The 18,308-nt window shown below is 37.1% G+C and overlaps 2 protein-coding genes across 4 annotated transcripts in view; one reads left to right on the top strand and one right to left on the bottom strand.

Annotated features, from left to right (window-relative positions):
- LOC126864990 (coiled-coil domain-containing protein 102A) overlaps positions 1–18,308 on the bottom strand; it is a 268,441-nt gene that overhangs the window by 160,154 nt on the left and 89,979 nt on the right. The window lies entirely within an intron of this gene.
- The window catches only part of LOC126864973 (calpain-C), a 39,535-nt gene continuing 28,232 nt past the window's right edge, over positions 7,006–18,308 (top strand). Inside the window, exons 1-2 of the mRNA XM_050616927.1 lie at positions 7,006–7,023; positions 7,346–7,534. Of these exons, the coding sequence (XP_050472884.1) occupies positions 7,526–7,534 (9 nt within the window). The 5' untranslated portion in view covers positions 7,006–7,023; positions 7,346–7,525. The remainder of the gene's footprint in view (positions 7,024–7,345; positions 7,535–18,308) is intronic.

Below are 18,308 nucleotides of genomic sequence, written 5' to 3'. Positions count from 1 at the left end.
CCTATTCGATGACAGCGATTGAAGCGCACCTGGATTTCAAAACAGAAAGGACGCATCGATTAACTTGGATACGGGACAGAACGCTATTGTATTCGATCTTATCGAGTCAAGAATTATTTGTGCATCGTGATTTTTACGTATCAACAGGTCGAGTTGTTTGATCATGATTATTCCACAATGAACCATTTGCATTTGTTAAATTTATCTTTCCGAAATCTCCTCCCCAATGATAATTTGAGAACTCGATATTATAATTCATATATTATATTATAATACATATTATATAATGTTGTTATAACATGTTATATATTGTAATATGTTATAACATGTTATAATAATCCATGACAAAATAATCAGATATATAATGAACACTTGTAAAAGACTTTTATGAATATATTATGTTATGCAAAACGTTTTGAAATTTCATTAGTATTGTAATAAAAACCGACTGTAATTATATATATGTTATAGCACAAATATACATATATTTTACAGAGATCATAAAGTATTTAAATAATCCATCATTATATACACTAATATTGTATTAAATATATATATGTTTGCAATAGATGTCATGTAACTTATATACCGTAACGTATATCGTTGTCGTGTTCTATTACAATGCTATTGAAATTATAAAATGTTTTTATAACATATACAATATATATGTAAAATTTTTCAAAGTGTTCAAATACCCTTGTGAGCCACTACATAACATTACCGTAAAAAATAAGACATACCTTTTAAGTCGATACGTCGATAAGGTTATGGCTAACCTATCTTTTAATAACAATTCCGTACAAGAAGTCGCCTTGACCATCTGGTGTCTGCGATCTTTCTACCGGTCGTTCTAAACCACGACTCGCTGCTCCAAACCGAAGAACGATCGTAAAGACGCGTTCGCAGCCCGAGGGTCTGTGATGAATTTCTCGCGAAATGTCTGACATTAAACCACGACGAAGTTCAGCGCCCAGGGCGCGTGCCGTGTAGCGCGTATATTTGTAATTCTAATGGCGAACCTGCTCGCGGAGAGACTGGAGAAAGCGAGTGTTGTACGCTTCGTAATAGTCGCCGTGGAATTCGGGGCTCAGGGCTCCGGGCCTTCTGAAGAGAAGCACATTCAAAATATGTTATACAGATACCGTACGCAACCGAAAGGAACGTTCAAAATGTCCACACCTACCCTTCATCCGAAAATTCGCCTTAAAGGTAAGCAAAAGCTCTTCATCGGTCACTCATTTTTCAGAATCACGCTACAAAGTTGGTTTTATGACTTTGTAATACTCGTGTAATGTAAATATAACATAGTTGTTAACAGCTCATTTAATACGCGTATATTATTATAAACGATCAATTTTGACGAACACGTGTTACATGATAAGATAATTGATTATACTCGGGATACAGTGGTCTCATTGCATGATAAGAACTATTATGCATTCATATCACGGAAAACGTAATCAACGGTCTGCAACCTAACAGGATCGAACCAAGTGTAAAGTAGAGGATTTTCATGTAAACGTTCAGACTAACACATTCGCGTTCGAAAATGAAGTCGATGTTGCACGAAGTTGGCCGAATCATATCCTGTATACTGTATACTACTTTACGATCTTGACACTCGTACGGCTGTTGATGGCTCACTCTAGATATGATTTAGTAGATTAGACTATCTAATGTGTAATCCAATTCATAAAATCTGATGAAATGTACAAGCATAAGAAAAAAATTTTACAATTACAATCAAGCGCGGAATAAGGAGAGGCTAGTGGGAGGAATGCTATTGTAGGACGAGTCCCGAGACTCTTCTTATTTATGCGTTACGTATAACTCGTTTATATTAAGAAAAATAAAAACAACTCTTTTAAAAATGCATATTGTCTTTCAAACAATTTTAAATATAACTTATTACAAAATAAATTTCATTTCACATTTATGTAAATTTATTTCATCTTATCATTCACCTATCTTTCTATGGGTGGCGCCACTATGTCAATAGATCACAATACACGAATCTCTAAAGAAACCTAGCATCGATCATTCGCGAAAGTATTTTAGCGACGGTCGTACAAGAGTTACATTCGGTTTACCAAGCATCGTATTTGCTCGTGGCATATTTCCCGTACTTACCGAAGATCTTACAGAACATCTTCAATTTTGATGAGAAAAATCGTGGTTTAAGTCGTTGATAAATAAAAGATTGCGCTGTATTCAGTGAGCGGTTGGCCCCCGAGGTTCCCATAAGTGGGACAACTTTACGCAAGTTTTTATATCCTGGGGATTGTCACGGGGCTGGCCCCTTTCTCCCGTTCCCCGTGCACGCATCTTCCTTTAGGCCAGTCATTGATATACGCCGACCGTAAAAGCGCAGTGCCGCTCGCTTGATAATGCGAAAGAGAAAAGACGGAGGAAGAAGGGCGAGAAAAGGGCGACGAAGGAGACGAAGACAACACGCGCGATGGTTACAGGGAACGTAGAAGCGACGACATAAATAAGGGTCGTTGGTACGTGCGCGGATATAACTGTTTCCCAAGTGTATAAGTGTGTAAGCTTTCGTGTAACCCTGTTCCTTCTGTGTCCATGAGTGGTTTCATCGCGCGCTGAGAACGGCCAGAGGCGCCTTTAACGTTGTTAAAGATAATGCTTGCTGTTCGTTGCTACTCTTTCTTTTCCTGTTCCTATGTAAGTATACTTATATTTCCTTTATACAACGAAACGCAACTTTCAAATCGTTAAGCTCAACGCCTTAAAACTTATTCTTTCTCTGCCTATGAATGAATACGATAAGGTTATATAGAATCGTACACTTCATCATTTTTATGACTGAAAATATAACAAAAATATGTTGAATATATCTATTTCTACGTAGAAATATATAATTCTATATATTTCTTGCTTTTTAAACCTAAAGACGATGCACATGAGTATAGGATCTCATAATGCAGGATTCAATTCAATTCACTTCCGCTAGAGGTCCAATAAAATATTAAAGTATTGTTGAGAGCAATCTAGTTATCTTTGTATTTACAGCAGTATGAGGTTGATGTTTGAAATTAGTACTTTCGCGAGTGGAGCGTATACATTTTATGTTATTTAATATGCAAGTGGCGTAAAGTACTTAGAACTGATGTTGATGAAACATTTTCGTAATTGAATATTTAATTAAACGACTTGAATGCATGATAAAGTAGATAGGAAGCACCTCGCGTAGAATGGTAAATGATCAAAGTCAGTAACGTTCTTTGATGGGTCTGTGAAGTCTCGTAAAACCGCAATTTATTCGATTTCTCGGTGACAACTAGCATTCGGTAGGCACGGTTGAGAATTAAAAGATTATTAATTGTATATATCGGGAGATACTCCGTAGGGGGTTCAAAAGAGGAAACATGTAGAGGATAACGAACGTCAAGTTAGATTATCGTCTCCCGTGGATTTTCATCCGATCGGCTTCTTATCGCGCTGACGATCGCTGTAATCTTACGAGTTTTTACTTCAGCTCCCACGGACGAATCCGAGCGTGAAGCTGCGAATTCTATGGAAGTCCACGGGTGGCACTACTATCTCTTTATCTTTTTTTCTTTCCTCCAGAACCTTAATGAGAAACAACGTATTGACCGATCGCAAATGTTTGATACTAGTAAACAGCTACGATCAGCCTGTGGAAACTTTCAAATTTTGTTGAATTCTTCCATTTTAGTTTCGCCAAAAATATAACGAACCATTATTTCGAGTTAATATCGGATTACAATTCGAATTTTTTAAACCATTGAATTAAATCTGTGAATATTTTGCATTGGCTTATTTTACGGGGATTTGTTAAAGATTTTATTTCATTCCTCGATTTTATCAAAGTTTAGAAATCTTTCTTTCATTTCTGCATTCTACAAAACATTCAGATAAACAAATAATTTGATTATTCTGGTAAAAGTATCCCTTGATTACACATAACGATAACAGATGTTCAGATATAACATACATATTTATAATTAGTTTATTTCTATATTAAATCAGTATTAATCATAGTTGTGTTGCCATCTAGTGGCAACAGCTGCAGTTTGTTACCGAAGAGTCGAAAGAAATCAACGCCGTTTTATTCTGATAATTATACTCTTGCGACGCACATAACTGATAAAGCATGTATGTTCAAATAAACTTTACAAAATGCATAAACTTTATGTACACATAGGTTTCAAAATAATGTTCTCCTTAAAACTAGTATATATTTTTGGATTTTACTCGTTCAAATCTATCTTATGTAACAAGAAAATTACAAATTCTCCGAATTACGTGTGCCTCGAAACGAAGTTTAATTTTTAATTTTTAAAATAAAGATCAAAATCGTCTACTTTTGCACTGCATAGCAGGAAAACAGTGCACTGTGGAGGCATAAAATATTAGAAATATACAGCAAGTTACTATTATCAATGAATGATAAAGATAGAACGTTGGATACCATTCCATTGACTAAGAATATTCATCTGTGCCATTACCAATAACTAAGAACGTGATATTACCGACAGAGTAATATAGAGATACAGAAGACTAGAGATACAGAATAGACGTGATATCACCGAAGAGTTACAGGATAGACATAACATTCATTGGCTTTTTCATTTTGCCACAATGATCTGGAACTCATATATCTTCACCGACAAAGACGACACATCGACCTAGAAAAAAGACTAAGTGCGTTTGCTACGGTGAACGTAGGAAATATCACGAACGAGCACAATGAGGATACAGTTATTCAATGCTCTAATCATGCTAGAATCCTATTTATCCTGAATCGATGACGTTAGAAATGACACTAAAATGGAAAAGGGCTTTAAAGTTTTCTGTACCAACAATTAACTTTTAAAATATGTAGTAGTATTTTAAATAATATCTCTATCTGTACTTTAAGTCTAATATGCGAGCATTAAAAGAAATGTTAATAAAGTATGTACCTAATTGATTGTCAAAAACATTATAGAAATGAAAATATTTATACGTCCAGCGAGTGTTTCAGTTCGTTACTAGATGGCGCTCCCTTGCTCTTTAAAAAGTCGAGAAATACATTCAGTAACTCTTTTAGCAACTCAAGAAATTATATTTTGTAACAATTCTCAACATTTAGATAATTTAGAAGAGAAGTTGTGGATGACAGTAAGTTAGTTTTTATAATTTTTTAAGAATAACATAAAATTATATCTTTTACTATCAATCACTTGTACCTATAGATTTATAACATTATTCACGAAATATTTCCTTAAAGTACTCGTTTTCCACATTTATACTTGATATATTTATTTATCATATTTTAATGTCATCGATATGTCATAATTAAATTGAAGAATATATTAAATTATAGAAAAAAAAAGATAAAAGATAAATACGATAAATTTGTTCCATTAGATCGAATAAACGAAAATGATTTCATCGGAAAATACGGTTTATGCATAGTAATAAGATAGGACGTTCTAGAAATAAACTGTTGCTTAATAAACAATATCTGGCATAATGTTGAAACGAACATTTCGAGCAAAGTCAACGTACACGAGCTTTCACCAGATCAGCCTGTAGCCCCCGGCTACAATTCTCGTTTTCTCTTCTTCCAACTACGATTCGCTTTTGCTCTCTTTTTCCAGTAGCCTCTCGGTCGTTCCCGTTTCATTCCTTTTCTCGCGTACTTTTCACCCGCCATTTAGGTAAATTTCGTACGTTTCCTGTCGTCCAGAATTCGCTACTGTCGCCGTTTAAAGCGTCTGTCGTCATGGGAAGGTATTTGATGTTGTAATCGAACGCTTAGGCATACTATTGTTTTCTGGCTCACGTTTCAACCGTACTCTGATTACTACCATTTATATAATTTCTAGCCAGACCAAGATAGTTTGAAACTTGACCTTAAACTCACTGACTTCCGAAAAAAATCAATTCTTTATCAAAACATTATAATTAATCGTTAAATTTAATTAAAACTTAGAGAAAGTGATTAAAATGTTAAGCAATTCTCCAAGAAAAATTTGCAAATTAAAAACTACAGTGGAAGAGGAAGATACGAGAAGATAAAAGAAATAATTAAAAGCAAATGAAACAAACTTCTTTTTATAGATCATTAAAACGTCAATTATTATTCACTTTACCTCGACACGAAAGAAAAGTTCTCTGCAAAAAGAATGGCTTCCGGGAACCGTGCATTGAACATTTTATGGAATACTTTATCAAGATCCCGCCATGCTACACTGCTCAAAACAATGGAAGGATTTCAGACCTCACCGAAAACGCAGCTGATATTAACACCAAAAGAGAATTAGAATACGATCCTTAATAAATTCAATTTAGATCAGGAATATATGTAAGTAATTTCCATATATACGCACTAAATTTTAACGGATAATCTGCTTGTTTTAGATCAAAATGCATTCATCATTTAAATGGAATATTTAACATTACTCAGCATAGTGAATCTCATAAATTGGCTGCAATGGATAAAACATATGATTTATGCAAATTCATATGTTCAAGGATACAAGTAGAATAATGAGCAAGCACGGATTTGCACCATTTACCACATATTATAACCAGTATCCTGCTTTGAATATTGTATCAATTTTTACATGTTGCGTGCATTCTGTGTATTCCTGCATCTTTGAACTTCCCATAAATACAAACATTGCTAATTCATGTTTTTATCGTCGCAACCAACAAAGTAAAACCGAAGGAGAAATTTTTTTCATTTGCTAAGTCTCACAAAGGTTAGTACACTTTAAATGTTTTATATAATTTTTCATATGTATATTCTGTTTCTTCGTACGTGCATTTAGTACCTTTAAATTTTACATAAATATATAGATATTAGCTGTGTGCTTATAGGTCAATAAGACGTCCATCGGTAAGTCATCGTGAACTTCGTAAACAAAGTTCGGTAAGTAAGTACTTAGGTGTATAGACAACGATCACGACGCGGAAAGAGGGAGGTAAAAGAGAGAGGATAGTGGTCGTCAGTAAGTCGGCGACCAGAGAAAGAGGAGGAAGGCCAGCTAGGTTGGTGGTGATCGAGTCCGGATCCGCGACTAGCAGTTCACGGCTGGTAGTCAGCGCACAGTCAGTCAGTCATTCAGGCAGTCGATTGTAGTTAGTTGGTGGTAGAAGTTGCTCCGCTCGCGGAGCCGCGACATGTTCCTTTCGCGTCTCGGTTCGCATGAGTTTCACCCGTATTATTTAATCTTTCATTGACACGGCTTTGTTGCGACTCATCGACCACCACTGTAACCGTTTTCCTCGATCTTTCGCTCGCTCTTTCTTCGTTTCTCTCTTTTTTTTCTTGTACTTCCTTTCCACGAACACGTTGGTTGGTTCTGCGCAGTGAAGTCGATCGATGAAAGTGCAAGTGCCAGTAAGGTCAGTGTGTGCGTAAGGACCTTCCTTTCTTCCAGTGGAACCAGTGATAAAGTGAGAGGAACGTGCGACCTTGAGCAGGATCTCGAAGAGGACCTCCGCGAAGAGGTGACAGCCTGGAGAGGACGCGACGTAAACGCAGCCACGGATGGTTAACGTGAGTATCTTCTGACGTGTTTACTACCTGTGGCTCTGCGATCGAAAAATCTATCAAGAAACTTCTGTAAGAATATCTGAACCTGTGTAATTATATAGAACATCATAATGTCGCACCTATATAGAAATTGCAGAGGATTATTTTGATCAAGTTGTATTTTTGATCGGAGCATATAATGACGTGCAGATAGATTTTTCAATTTATCCTTTAAAAATGATATTTAAAAGAATTTTAGTGAATATCGGGTATAAGAATATGGCAAGTAAAAGCAAATAACATTACAAAAGAACGCTGTAAAAATTCATTGAAACATCGTTTTTGGAATAAAAATCTATGTAACCGGAAACTTGTACGTGTGCTGCATGTATATTCGTTTGATATTCTTCCTGACGCTATTTACGATAATTTCAGTACCATAATTTAAATACATAGTTGCTCACATCTCACGCTGCTCCGCGTCCAATTTCGATGCGATGTAACAAAGGATATTAAGAGAGACTGGAGAAAGTAGTTGGCATTACTTATGAAACCGTTCGCGCCGTTTCCTACACCGATAAAAGAAACGAAACACGAGAAAGGAGATAGCCAAAGGTTTTGTTTCAATAGCACCTGAATATGAACGTACAAAGCTGGTGCAACAATTGCTGGCTAGCTTTTCCTAACTTGTGAACACCTACGATCACGATTTGCCAGTTAATCTTTTACAAGGCGGATCTATTTGCTTGGTTCGATGCGGCGATAAATCGCACTGCTGAAAAGAAATTCTTTGTTTTTCTCCACACTTCGGTAAACATACGAATAGAAGATACTCGTGCGCGCCAAGATTTCCCTCGTAGTAGTAGGTCATTATAGAATTTCTAGCGAGGTGCGCCTCGCTATGTGACCAGAATGATTTCTTTGCGTGAAAGTCACCCTAGAATGGTACAACCGAATCCAGCCAGTGAAATGGAAACTATTTGATCCACGTGGAATGCGAACACACGCACGCAGGACTATGTAGAAACTTGTGGAAATGCAAATGAAGTCTCGTTAAACTGCAACTCCAAGACGAGTGGAAATGTAAGTCATATTAACCCATTAAGAGTCAAGTAGTGAGATATGTATAAAGGTTACGTAAATACAGAATTGCCAGAAAACAGAAATGACTTGTACACTGCTATGTTGAGATACAAAAATATACTAGAATAATAGATACTCTACAAAAGTCTGTTGCACGAGTTAGAAACAGAAACAGAGTTTTTGTGATTTAAAACAGAAAAGCGACATTCGCTAAGGTAAATTTAAAAAATTGGAAATAAAATGTTGCGGTGATGGATTCAGCTTCGACTTGGAGATTTCTTGTGTCGTATATGAAAAGATGCCCTAACACATATTTTTCGTCAAACGGTATGTTACTAGCAATACCTTGAATATAGTTAAAAATATTTAAAAACGTTGAATGCTTTCGAAGCTTCAACTGGAAATATAAAATATCACCTCAGTGCTGTATAATGTACTCGTACAGGATGCTTGTTCTATGGATATTTACATATGTCCTGCCGAGACTTGTATCACGAATACGCTTTCCAGTAAAAGATACGAAACGCTCGTAGTTTGCAGGAGTATCGGCAGGATAATACATGCGATGGAACGGGTGAGGAATAGTGATTTTCTTGTAACGCGGTCCACAACTTCGAAAGCCTGCCATAGGTATACGTTTTATCACTCTGGACACGAGTTTTCGTTTACGTGACCGAACGTAATTTATCCCTTCGCTAAGACGCACGCTTCTCGCTTCCGCTTTTTAAATCTTCCATCGAATAATTCTGATAGCCGTTTCAGCATGTATTAAGTTCGCGTGCGTCCACACTTCGCTTAGATGCGTATAAAACGAACCCGACTCGTTGAAAAAAATAATTCGGCATCCTCTCGCGAGTTGCAATCCGTGAAACAGCCAAGTTACAAAATATTATTAACGTTGATAATTAATTTGATTCAACGCTAACACCGGACAAACGTATTAAATTATCCGCCTAGCCAACAACTAGGCAAGATAATCGACAAGCTAAACGCGTTAGGAATAAATTTGAAAAGAATTTTCCAGCTCTTAGGTCTGATACGCGTTTCTTCGTGTTCATTTTTATTCCTTTTCCGGTGGTATCTCATAAAAATGAACTCGTCTCGACTCGTAATCACGATACATATTAATCCTTATATACATTTCTGCAACGTCTAATGAGTTCATCGGAACGAATAAAATTTATTCGCGGGGGATGACGTTACTTAATTCTTCGGTCGTTCGACCGTCATAATTACGTAACGTTCCGTGAAAAGGAGATCTATTCGTCGAAAGTGATCTCCTCGCATTCTTCAAAATCTTTCTCTCCATTCTTCCAGCCGTAATTTCACAAGTCGAACGCTACGGTGCCTGCATACGATTACGATAAAGTTGACAGTAGGCGGTATGGTACGACGCTCGGAAGACAATGTACTCCGTATATACGTGTCCCTGGAGCATTTTTTACTTTCCCGAGCGTCGCCCACATTCGTGGCATCGATGTCTTTTGTAACGTCGTTGTCTACGCGGCTGGTGTAACCGTACACACGTCTCATACCCGACACATCCCGCATATTCTCCGTTACGTTAGGTCAGTCTTTGTATTTTGCTTCGTCAACTGCTGTTAAAAGACGGGTTAAGGTGGTTCCTTACGAATTTATGGTAAATTTATTATATTATAATTTTATAGTAAATATACTAAATATATGTTGTATCTACGTTTTATCATATTCGATATCCATTAAATGGAAAAATATCTTCACTACGTAAATATATCTTGACTGTAAGTTGGTATATTCGTTGGATTTGCATAGGTACGTGTAGTATCGACTTGAATCTGTAAACTAAAGATTCGATGTCGTGAAATTTTAGAGGAAACTTTCATAGTAAATAGACATTTAGATATCCAAAGATTTCAGATCGGATCGTATAGGGTATTTTAATCAAGGTCGAGTCGAAATGTTGAAAATATTTTAAGTCAATTGTTCTTTGAAAGGTTCAAGTACTAATCACGCAGCCAAGTAACGAAATTAAACAATTTACTAAAAACAGAGTTAAAGTTAAGACGTAACAAATTCTACGATGTGTGCATATACATAGAGAATAATTTCCAAGATGTGAATGTAAAATTAATTAGTGCAATTACAGAAGAGCTTTGATTGTATCTCCAAATTTGAAACGGCTTGTACAAGTTGGATTCTCGACGCTTGGTTCTCCCGAGCGGTCTAGAAATCTGATCTTCCACTTTGTAAAGCGAGTCCAGTTGTAGAACTCATAGTTTCCTCGATATAATTTATTCATTGTTGCTTGTTAAATCGCGAATGAAAAAGCAAGCAACGAAACCAAATCGCGCTCTCGATAAGATCGGAAGTACAACCTAGAGGAACCAGTTTCGCGAATAGAAAATCATGTTGTTACGTTTGCGGGCCTTTATCAGACCGCTGTTAAATTTATTGGCGGCGAAAGTAGCATTTTGTCCAGAAGTAGTTTGCCTACTTTAACAACAGCCTTACGTTTTCAATCCTTCAAACTTAATCGATATTTCTCAAGAACCTCAAGTTCTTCACCTAACGTACAAAAATGATCAGTTTTTCTGTTTCAATTGTTTCTTGACTCTGTAATAACGTTTCTTTTCCTCCTCTAATTATAAGGTTATATCTTATTATTTATGGCAATGAAATGCAAAGTACAATATAAGAAGTGAAAGAAAATAATTACTTCCATGAATGCGATAAACATAATACTTTATTCATATGAAAAAGATAAAAATCCAATTATGTATGATAAACGATCTCATTGACCATCGGAGACTTAACTAAGAAGGAAATTAGTTCTCTGCTAAATAATTAATTCCAATTAATTCTGATTTAAATTCGAGAAATCGAAAGAGTCGAGAATTTGAGTAGCGAGTACATACTTCGTAAAAATCAGATACAAATTTCGGCGATCTTACAATGAAACCTTGGATACACGAAAATCTAGGTCGTTACGTTCGCATTTCACGAATCCTGGAGCAGGTCGCGTTACAATTGGCGCGTAAGCAAGTAATTAGCCAAAGACTAAATTTTCAATCGCTCGTTCCATCGCACTTTCGCGCCTGTCAACCACGACGAACGACAACCAAAGTACTAACTCCCTTACAAAAAAGAAAAAGAAAAAGAAAAGGAACAGCGTTTATTACAGCACCTGTCTACAACAGTTCTTCGATATGGTCGATGTACCTCGAACTCGACCGACACGTTTCTACCTCCGCGAGATTCCCTTGCCTTCGAAACCGGGTCTTCTTCTCTCCACGACCTCGAAACACACAAATTACGGAGGCACGAAGCAATGCGTGCGTACCAAGAGAGCCAATAGGAGAGACTGGTCGTTCCTTGTGCATCGTGTCTTCCTCCTTGTCGTCGTCGACGTTGCCCTAACGAAAGAAGAATTCCCGGAGACGGGATCGTAGAAAGTCCTCGGAGGTTCGAACGCTTCCGATAGTCAGCCTGTTCGCTCGCTTCCTAGAATTTACGATCCCTCCACTCTCCAGAGGATTCGTTCCCTCCCACGAGAGGAAGCGTGGTTATAAATTGAAGGGAATCTCTTGGTTCTTCGTAAGATTTACTAACCTTGCCGTCACGACGAGCCAAACGATCGCGATGCGCTTGGTTTTCGCTTGAATGCGAAAGGAGGGAAAACGAGGAGAAGGCAAATTTTACGAGTACGATGCTAAGGTATTTATATAGTTTCATTCATTTCAGAAAAATCAATCATTGCAACAGTGAGAAAGCATCTTTGATATTTGACCCACAACTGATCAACCAGGGATTAATTTAACGATTATTAGTATATGTATAACGCAGAATCTACTATCTTCTGTAGTAAACCTCTGAATTAGAGATTTATACTTTATTGAGCGTGTTATGCGTTTAAGTAAAAAAAAAGAGGAGTATAAAAAGGAGGTGGCTTAAGAATTAGTTTCTCTAAAAGTTTAGTCATCAGACTGCAATGTTTTGAAATTAATCTTTGAGATTGTTTTTCGCCACCTTTATAAATGTTACACCACACGTGAAAAAGCATTCGCGGGTAGAGGTTTTTGTCGAGTTTGTAGACGGTTCAAAACACGTTCTTCGTGTTAAAATACCAGCTGAGTAACGACCGATAAAGGTCCCTGGCTATCAATTGCTGGGCGAAAGTAAAACTCCGAGAGCGAGTTTCCTGGGTTGGTTCTTCGTAAACTTTACCTCAAATTGTTCCTGTTAAACAATCATCGTTGCTAACGGTTGACAATGATCGACGACAAAGCACGTACAAAAAAAGAAAATCAACGACGAGAAGCCTCAAGGACACGGATGGATCGTCGACTCGATCCATCATTGACCGCAAAGAAGCGAATCGAAAATGTTGGCGAACCGCTAAATCACGATGAATCACCGTTGAATTTCTTTTAAATCGCTGCCGTAGATAATGATTCGCGATATTATGAAAAGTGTAATCGCGGTTTGCGAAAGAGAGAGAATTCTCGTGCAAAAGGCATTTGCAGATTTCCAATATTTTTCTTTCGTTGCTTAACAAGCTCGGTGTGCATGAATTGTGTATGAAACTTACGATATGCGTTTAATATCAACTCGAACGACGAAGGGAAATCAAAACTCATGGAATTTTAAACAAGACTTTCATAATAATTCATACGTTATATATTCATCGTTTATCGTGAAATTTTAAGACATTATGATAGATTTTACACGAAAATTATTAGTAACACGATGGTATTTTCATAATTAATGGAAATTGGATCAGCTAACTTATTAAAATGTTAACCTACGTGCGTTGGATCAATTTCAATTCCTTTAATGCTAAAAGATTTCTTAATTTCGTTATGTCAGTATTATTCTTAAAACATCCAAAGTTTTCTTGTTCAACGGGAGAAGATCAAAATTGGACCACAAAATTTGAAGACTATTTCACGATCGAGAAATGCCTAATAGATTCGACGAAACGTTGCGTTATAGTCGTGATTAAACGAAGAAATACTAACGTTTATTCGTATCGGAGGAACGGTTCGGGAAGCGAAGACAGATACGTTGAACTTTTCGATTCGACACGTTCGACATGAAGTTACGGGGCAACAACCTCGGCGAACGTCGCCAGAAAAACGTCTTAGAACTCGCTGCCGATGAGAAGAAACTCGACTCGCTGGACAAGTCCTCGTAAATCAGAATCTCTTCAAGATGAAATTAGTGTCAGTTAAAGGATTCCGTGGCGCCGAGTCGTTCCGAGTCGCCCACAGCTTGAATAGCGAATTAACGATCGCTCTTCGGAAAACACGAGCAAGAGTTTCGTTACATTCGTAGGAACTTCATTACGATATCCGTTCGTAATAAAATCGAATATTACCAAGCTCCTATTGCTGTAAAATGTTACTTGGTACGTTGAAACATACATCATCGGGAGACACGAGGAATTTAGATCACGTAATGACTTTATAAAATCTGGATTTTCAACCTGTGAATCTCGGACTTTGGAGTGACTTGGAAACTGGAAAACTGTTGTATGGCGTTTTCTAGAGGCGGAGGAATCTTTGCGAATATTCCGAGTTGTAATTATTTTCATACGAAAATTCATCAGGAAAATTCTTAGCATTTACTTCTTTCTACATTGCAATATTCCAATAGTGGTGATTAGATTAATTTTTGATAGACAACAGGAAATAACTTAAGGTCCATTATGAGAGATATTTAAAAGAAATAGGATAGAAGGACACGAAACACAGTTATAAGATTTTAGATGAAAATATCAAATTTATCAAAAGATCGATGAAATTCAGAATCGTAGCAGTTCATAGTGCGTAAAAGGATTGAGAAATCAAGGCTTCAGGGTTAAGGAACGTTCGTCGAAAGGCCGTACAGAAGGTCTCGCGTTCATATCACAGTAACATCTCGTTGAATCACGTCGATGCTCGCTCCTTTCTTTAGTCCTTTTATACTTGGCTAACAATCTCTGAAAGTTTTTCCCACTGTGGTTTCTCGACTCGAGGATTAGCCACAGAAATGATGTGTTTGTATTTACTGAGTCATCCGCAGGGATAAACCTACGATCTATGGAGAAACGGTAAAAGCAATCGGCAATCAACACGACTTACGCGATATTAAATGACGTTCACTGATGTTAATATCAATTAATAAATACATATGTATGTTACATAGAAATCTAAAACACATCGGTGAAGTAACCGTTTAGAAATCAAGAAATTGCGATTATCCATGTGGAATATATCAATTTAAATATACGTTAACACTTTGTGGAGATAAAAGTACAACCATTGATTGAAATTGATTAATTGAAATTCGTTTCTAAAATTGTATTCCTAAAATATATCTTTTGAAATTCCTTTTTTTATTTTTATATTTATTGAAAAAGGTCTTGAACATTCCACTTAACGAATTATCATATGATGTAGTAAATACATTTAGAAGTACGCGAGGATCATTGACAATTTTTTAGGAGCTTAAAATAACAGAAATTGGGTTTGAATATAAACTATCCAATTTGCTTACGAAATATGAGAAAAGACTTTTTCTCACGAGTTGAAGATCATCGTATAATTTTAACGTTAAAATCTTATTTAATCTTTTGACGTTCAACTCAAATTTATTAAAAACTTGTGAGTAACGTTTCTCGGTAAATCGATCGATCTGACGTAGACGAGCGAATCAATCGTTCCTGGAATCAAGATACTTCATCCTAACACCTGGATATCGCATTATCTCCTCGATTACACGAATCTGTTTATTACCCTCGTAGAATCAGGAAGACTCGAGGTCTAACGAAGGATGCGCAGTAAAATCGCGAGTTGGCTCGCTCTTAAGATAAACCGTCAGATAGCCGTTGGCCTGGCGTGCACTGTCTTTCCTCCTCCACCAGAGTTTGCATCTACTAGATGATGCATAGGAGACCAGTACCACGAGCCGAAAGGGAGAAGACGTGCGTGGTAGATCGAGGCTCGTGGTTCCCCCGATCCTCGAACGTGATAGTGTTAAGGCGCTTGCACAAATTTCCGGTATTTGCTAAGGGAGTGGGAGCACGAGCGACTGCTTACAGGTTGTTTCATTATCGTGCGAAGCGATCTCGAGGTAAAACGGCCCGAGGAGAATAAAGAGCGCGGCTCTCTACCCCCGGAAAATCGGCAAGACCTCGCGCGGAACGCGCGATGAAATTTCACCGTGTGTTCGCTGGTGCACGGTGGTCTGGGAAGCGGCACGTCGTTACCAAAATCCAGCTTTTCAGTTTGTCATAGAAAATAACTTCTTCCTTAAATATCACAGTTGCAAAATCGAATTTTACTCGCGAGGTGCCTCTTCTCGGATTACTGTACGGTATTCACCGTTTACAATTCCTCTCGAGCGTATCGCCTTCGTTCTTAATGCGCGCCCTGTTTTCTACGATCCATCGAAGATTAAATCGGTTGTACTAAATCGAAACGGCATTCCTGTTCGGTTGATCGGTTCTTGATTTCGAAACCAAGTAAAAATTGTCGAGTGGACACCGCGGAAATCCTGGCACCGAACTCGAGATATCTGAACATGATATTGCGGGTTACGCAAGCTTCTTGCACCGGAATCTGTATACATAGACAGGAAGTGGTTCGCGACAGACGGAATCGCCTTCTCCTAACGAGATACTTGAGATACGGAACAGATTATGTTCGACTTCCAGGTGCATTCTGATGGTGAATTTCATATTTGTTGCTGTTATAGAAGTGACTGTAGAAGCGTTTTCCGTGTTACAGCATTGTCGTAACATCGGATTGAACGATACGATATTAAGATATTATACGTAGTTTGTACGTATTTAATGATCTTTATTTAACAATCCTCCGTTCGAACATTGAAACTGTAAATCTCAATTCAAGTTAATTTCGTTATGAAGATAATCTATCTTTATTGTATCGCGACAAAATTCACATTAGACAAGTCGTTCAGTCTTATGTTGCGTATTTAACTGGTCGAAGGATCAATATGAATATCACAAGAATATGATACAATTGAACGTTGTCAAAGAAACATAATTGGACTATTGAAGAACTTTTCGAAAGTCATTATGGGATTCTAAAGTAGTCAGAATCGTTTATCGAATTAATTAGCTGTAAAGGTTCATCAATATATCTTCATTTATCAATTTTCGAATATTCAATTCACCAATATTACAATATTTATACGTAAGAAACGAGAGGTGTAGAAGTAGAAATTCACGTAAATCCGAAACAGTGCACACAGCGAGCGCACCGACTGGAGAAAGTGTGCTCAGCGATCGGAACGAGCACAATTCGGCGATTTATTCGTAATAAAAATCAACGGTCGTTTCCTTAACACGTTTCTCGATGTGACACGAATTACCAAGTATTATAGAGATACAAACGTTGGACATTTTTTTTACACCAATGATGACAGAAAATGGATTTTGAAAATGGCATATAGATTGAAAATAGATTACCATTCGCGTTCTAGCTTGATCGACAGATTTCTTGTGTCTGTGTTTATATATATATATATATATATATATATATATATATATATATATCTCAAAGATATGTACGAATACAGGTAACAATTCTTTTAGTACAGCTATTCTTCTAGATCAAAAGTCTTCGAAGCATAAGAATGTATTATTTGTTCGCACACCAGCGTACCATTCTTCAAACAATACAAAGCCAAGGAACGTGGGTCTCCTTTATTCGAGTTACTCAAAACTTGGTCACCGTGATGAGTGGCAGGTGTGTACTCCATTGTTCTTCCCTCGGTCATTAAACGGCGACACGAGTCCCCTTAGCAAACCTGTCTCTATGAGAACTGGAACGAACCTACGAAAACGAAAGCAGACGTTCTCTTGTCTCTGGATAATTTGGAATCTTTGATTATATTAGATCGAAGAAGAATTTTACCAAATTCTTCGTCTAATAAATTACGATGGATTACGATATGGTGCAACGGTGCAAGATAATTTCACTTTCTTTTTATGGAAAAAGGATATCTCCAAAAATTTTTGTTATATTTTTCAGATTTTGAAATACTTTATTCGTAAAAAGTACGAAATGCACAAAATCTAGTAAAATGTACCGTACATATACGCTGCCTAGTAAGTAATATTTAGTAAGTAATATCTATTGAAATATAATTTTTATTCGGGAATTCATATTGACTTGGGAGTTCACAATCTTCCTAATCTACATAATCTCGAATGATTTTAGAAAACATCGGATTGGGGTAAACGATGGCTGTCACGAGAGCGCCTCGAAGGCGATCAAGTTATTTCATTGTGCTTCGGAGGTTGGCTGAACTTCTTATCGTGGCAGAAATAATAGTTACGTGGCAAAGGGTATTGAGCCTGAGGTAGCTATAATTTTCTTGTTGGAAAGCGAGGAGGCGGGCAAAAGGGTAAATAGCAGATAAAGATCCACGCGCGTTCGCGTTAATCATTTCCGACACGTACCACGCGCATCCGCAAGGAAACGCATTTGTGAATCGAACCTCGAGATCGCTTGTCTCTGACTAGCCATATAAAGAGAATCATATTGAACATACACAATTCACAAGAGTGTTCGAACGCTCGTGGACACCTTTTATGAGTAGAATGTTTTGAAATGTCATTAGCACTGTAATGAAACTTGGCCATTACGATTATATTGGTAAAGTGTGAAACAAATCTAAAAATATATGCGTTATATATATAGCAGTTACAAGACATTTATAGTACATG

This window comes from Bombus huntii, chromosome 1 (assembly GCF_024542735.1).
Source record: "Bombus huntii isolate Logan2020A chromosome 1, iyBomHunt1.1, whole genome shotgun sequence".
Lineage (NCBI taxonomy): Eukaryota > Metazoa > Arthropoda > Insecta > Hymenoptera > Apidae > Bombus > Bombus huntii.
The sequence above is the reverse complement of the archived record's forward strand: the minus strand, read 5'-3'. Positions and strand labels throughout refer to the sequence as shown.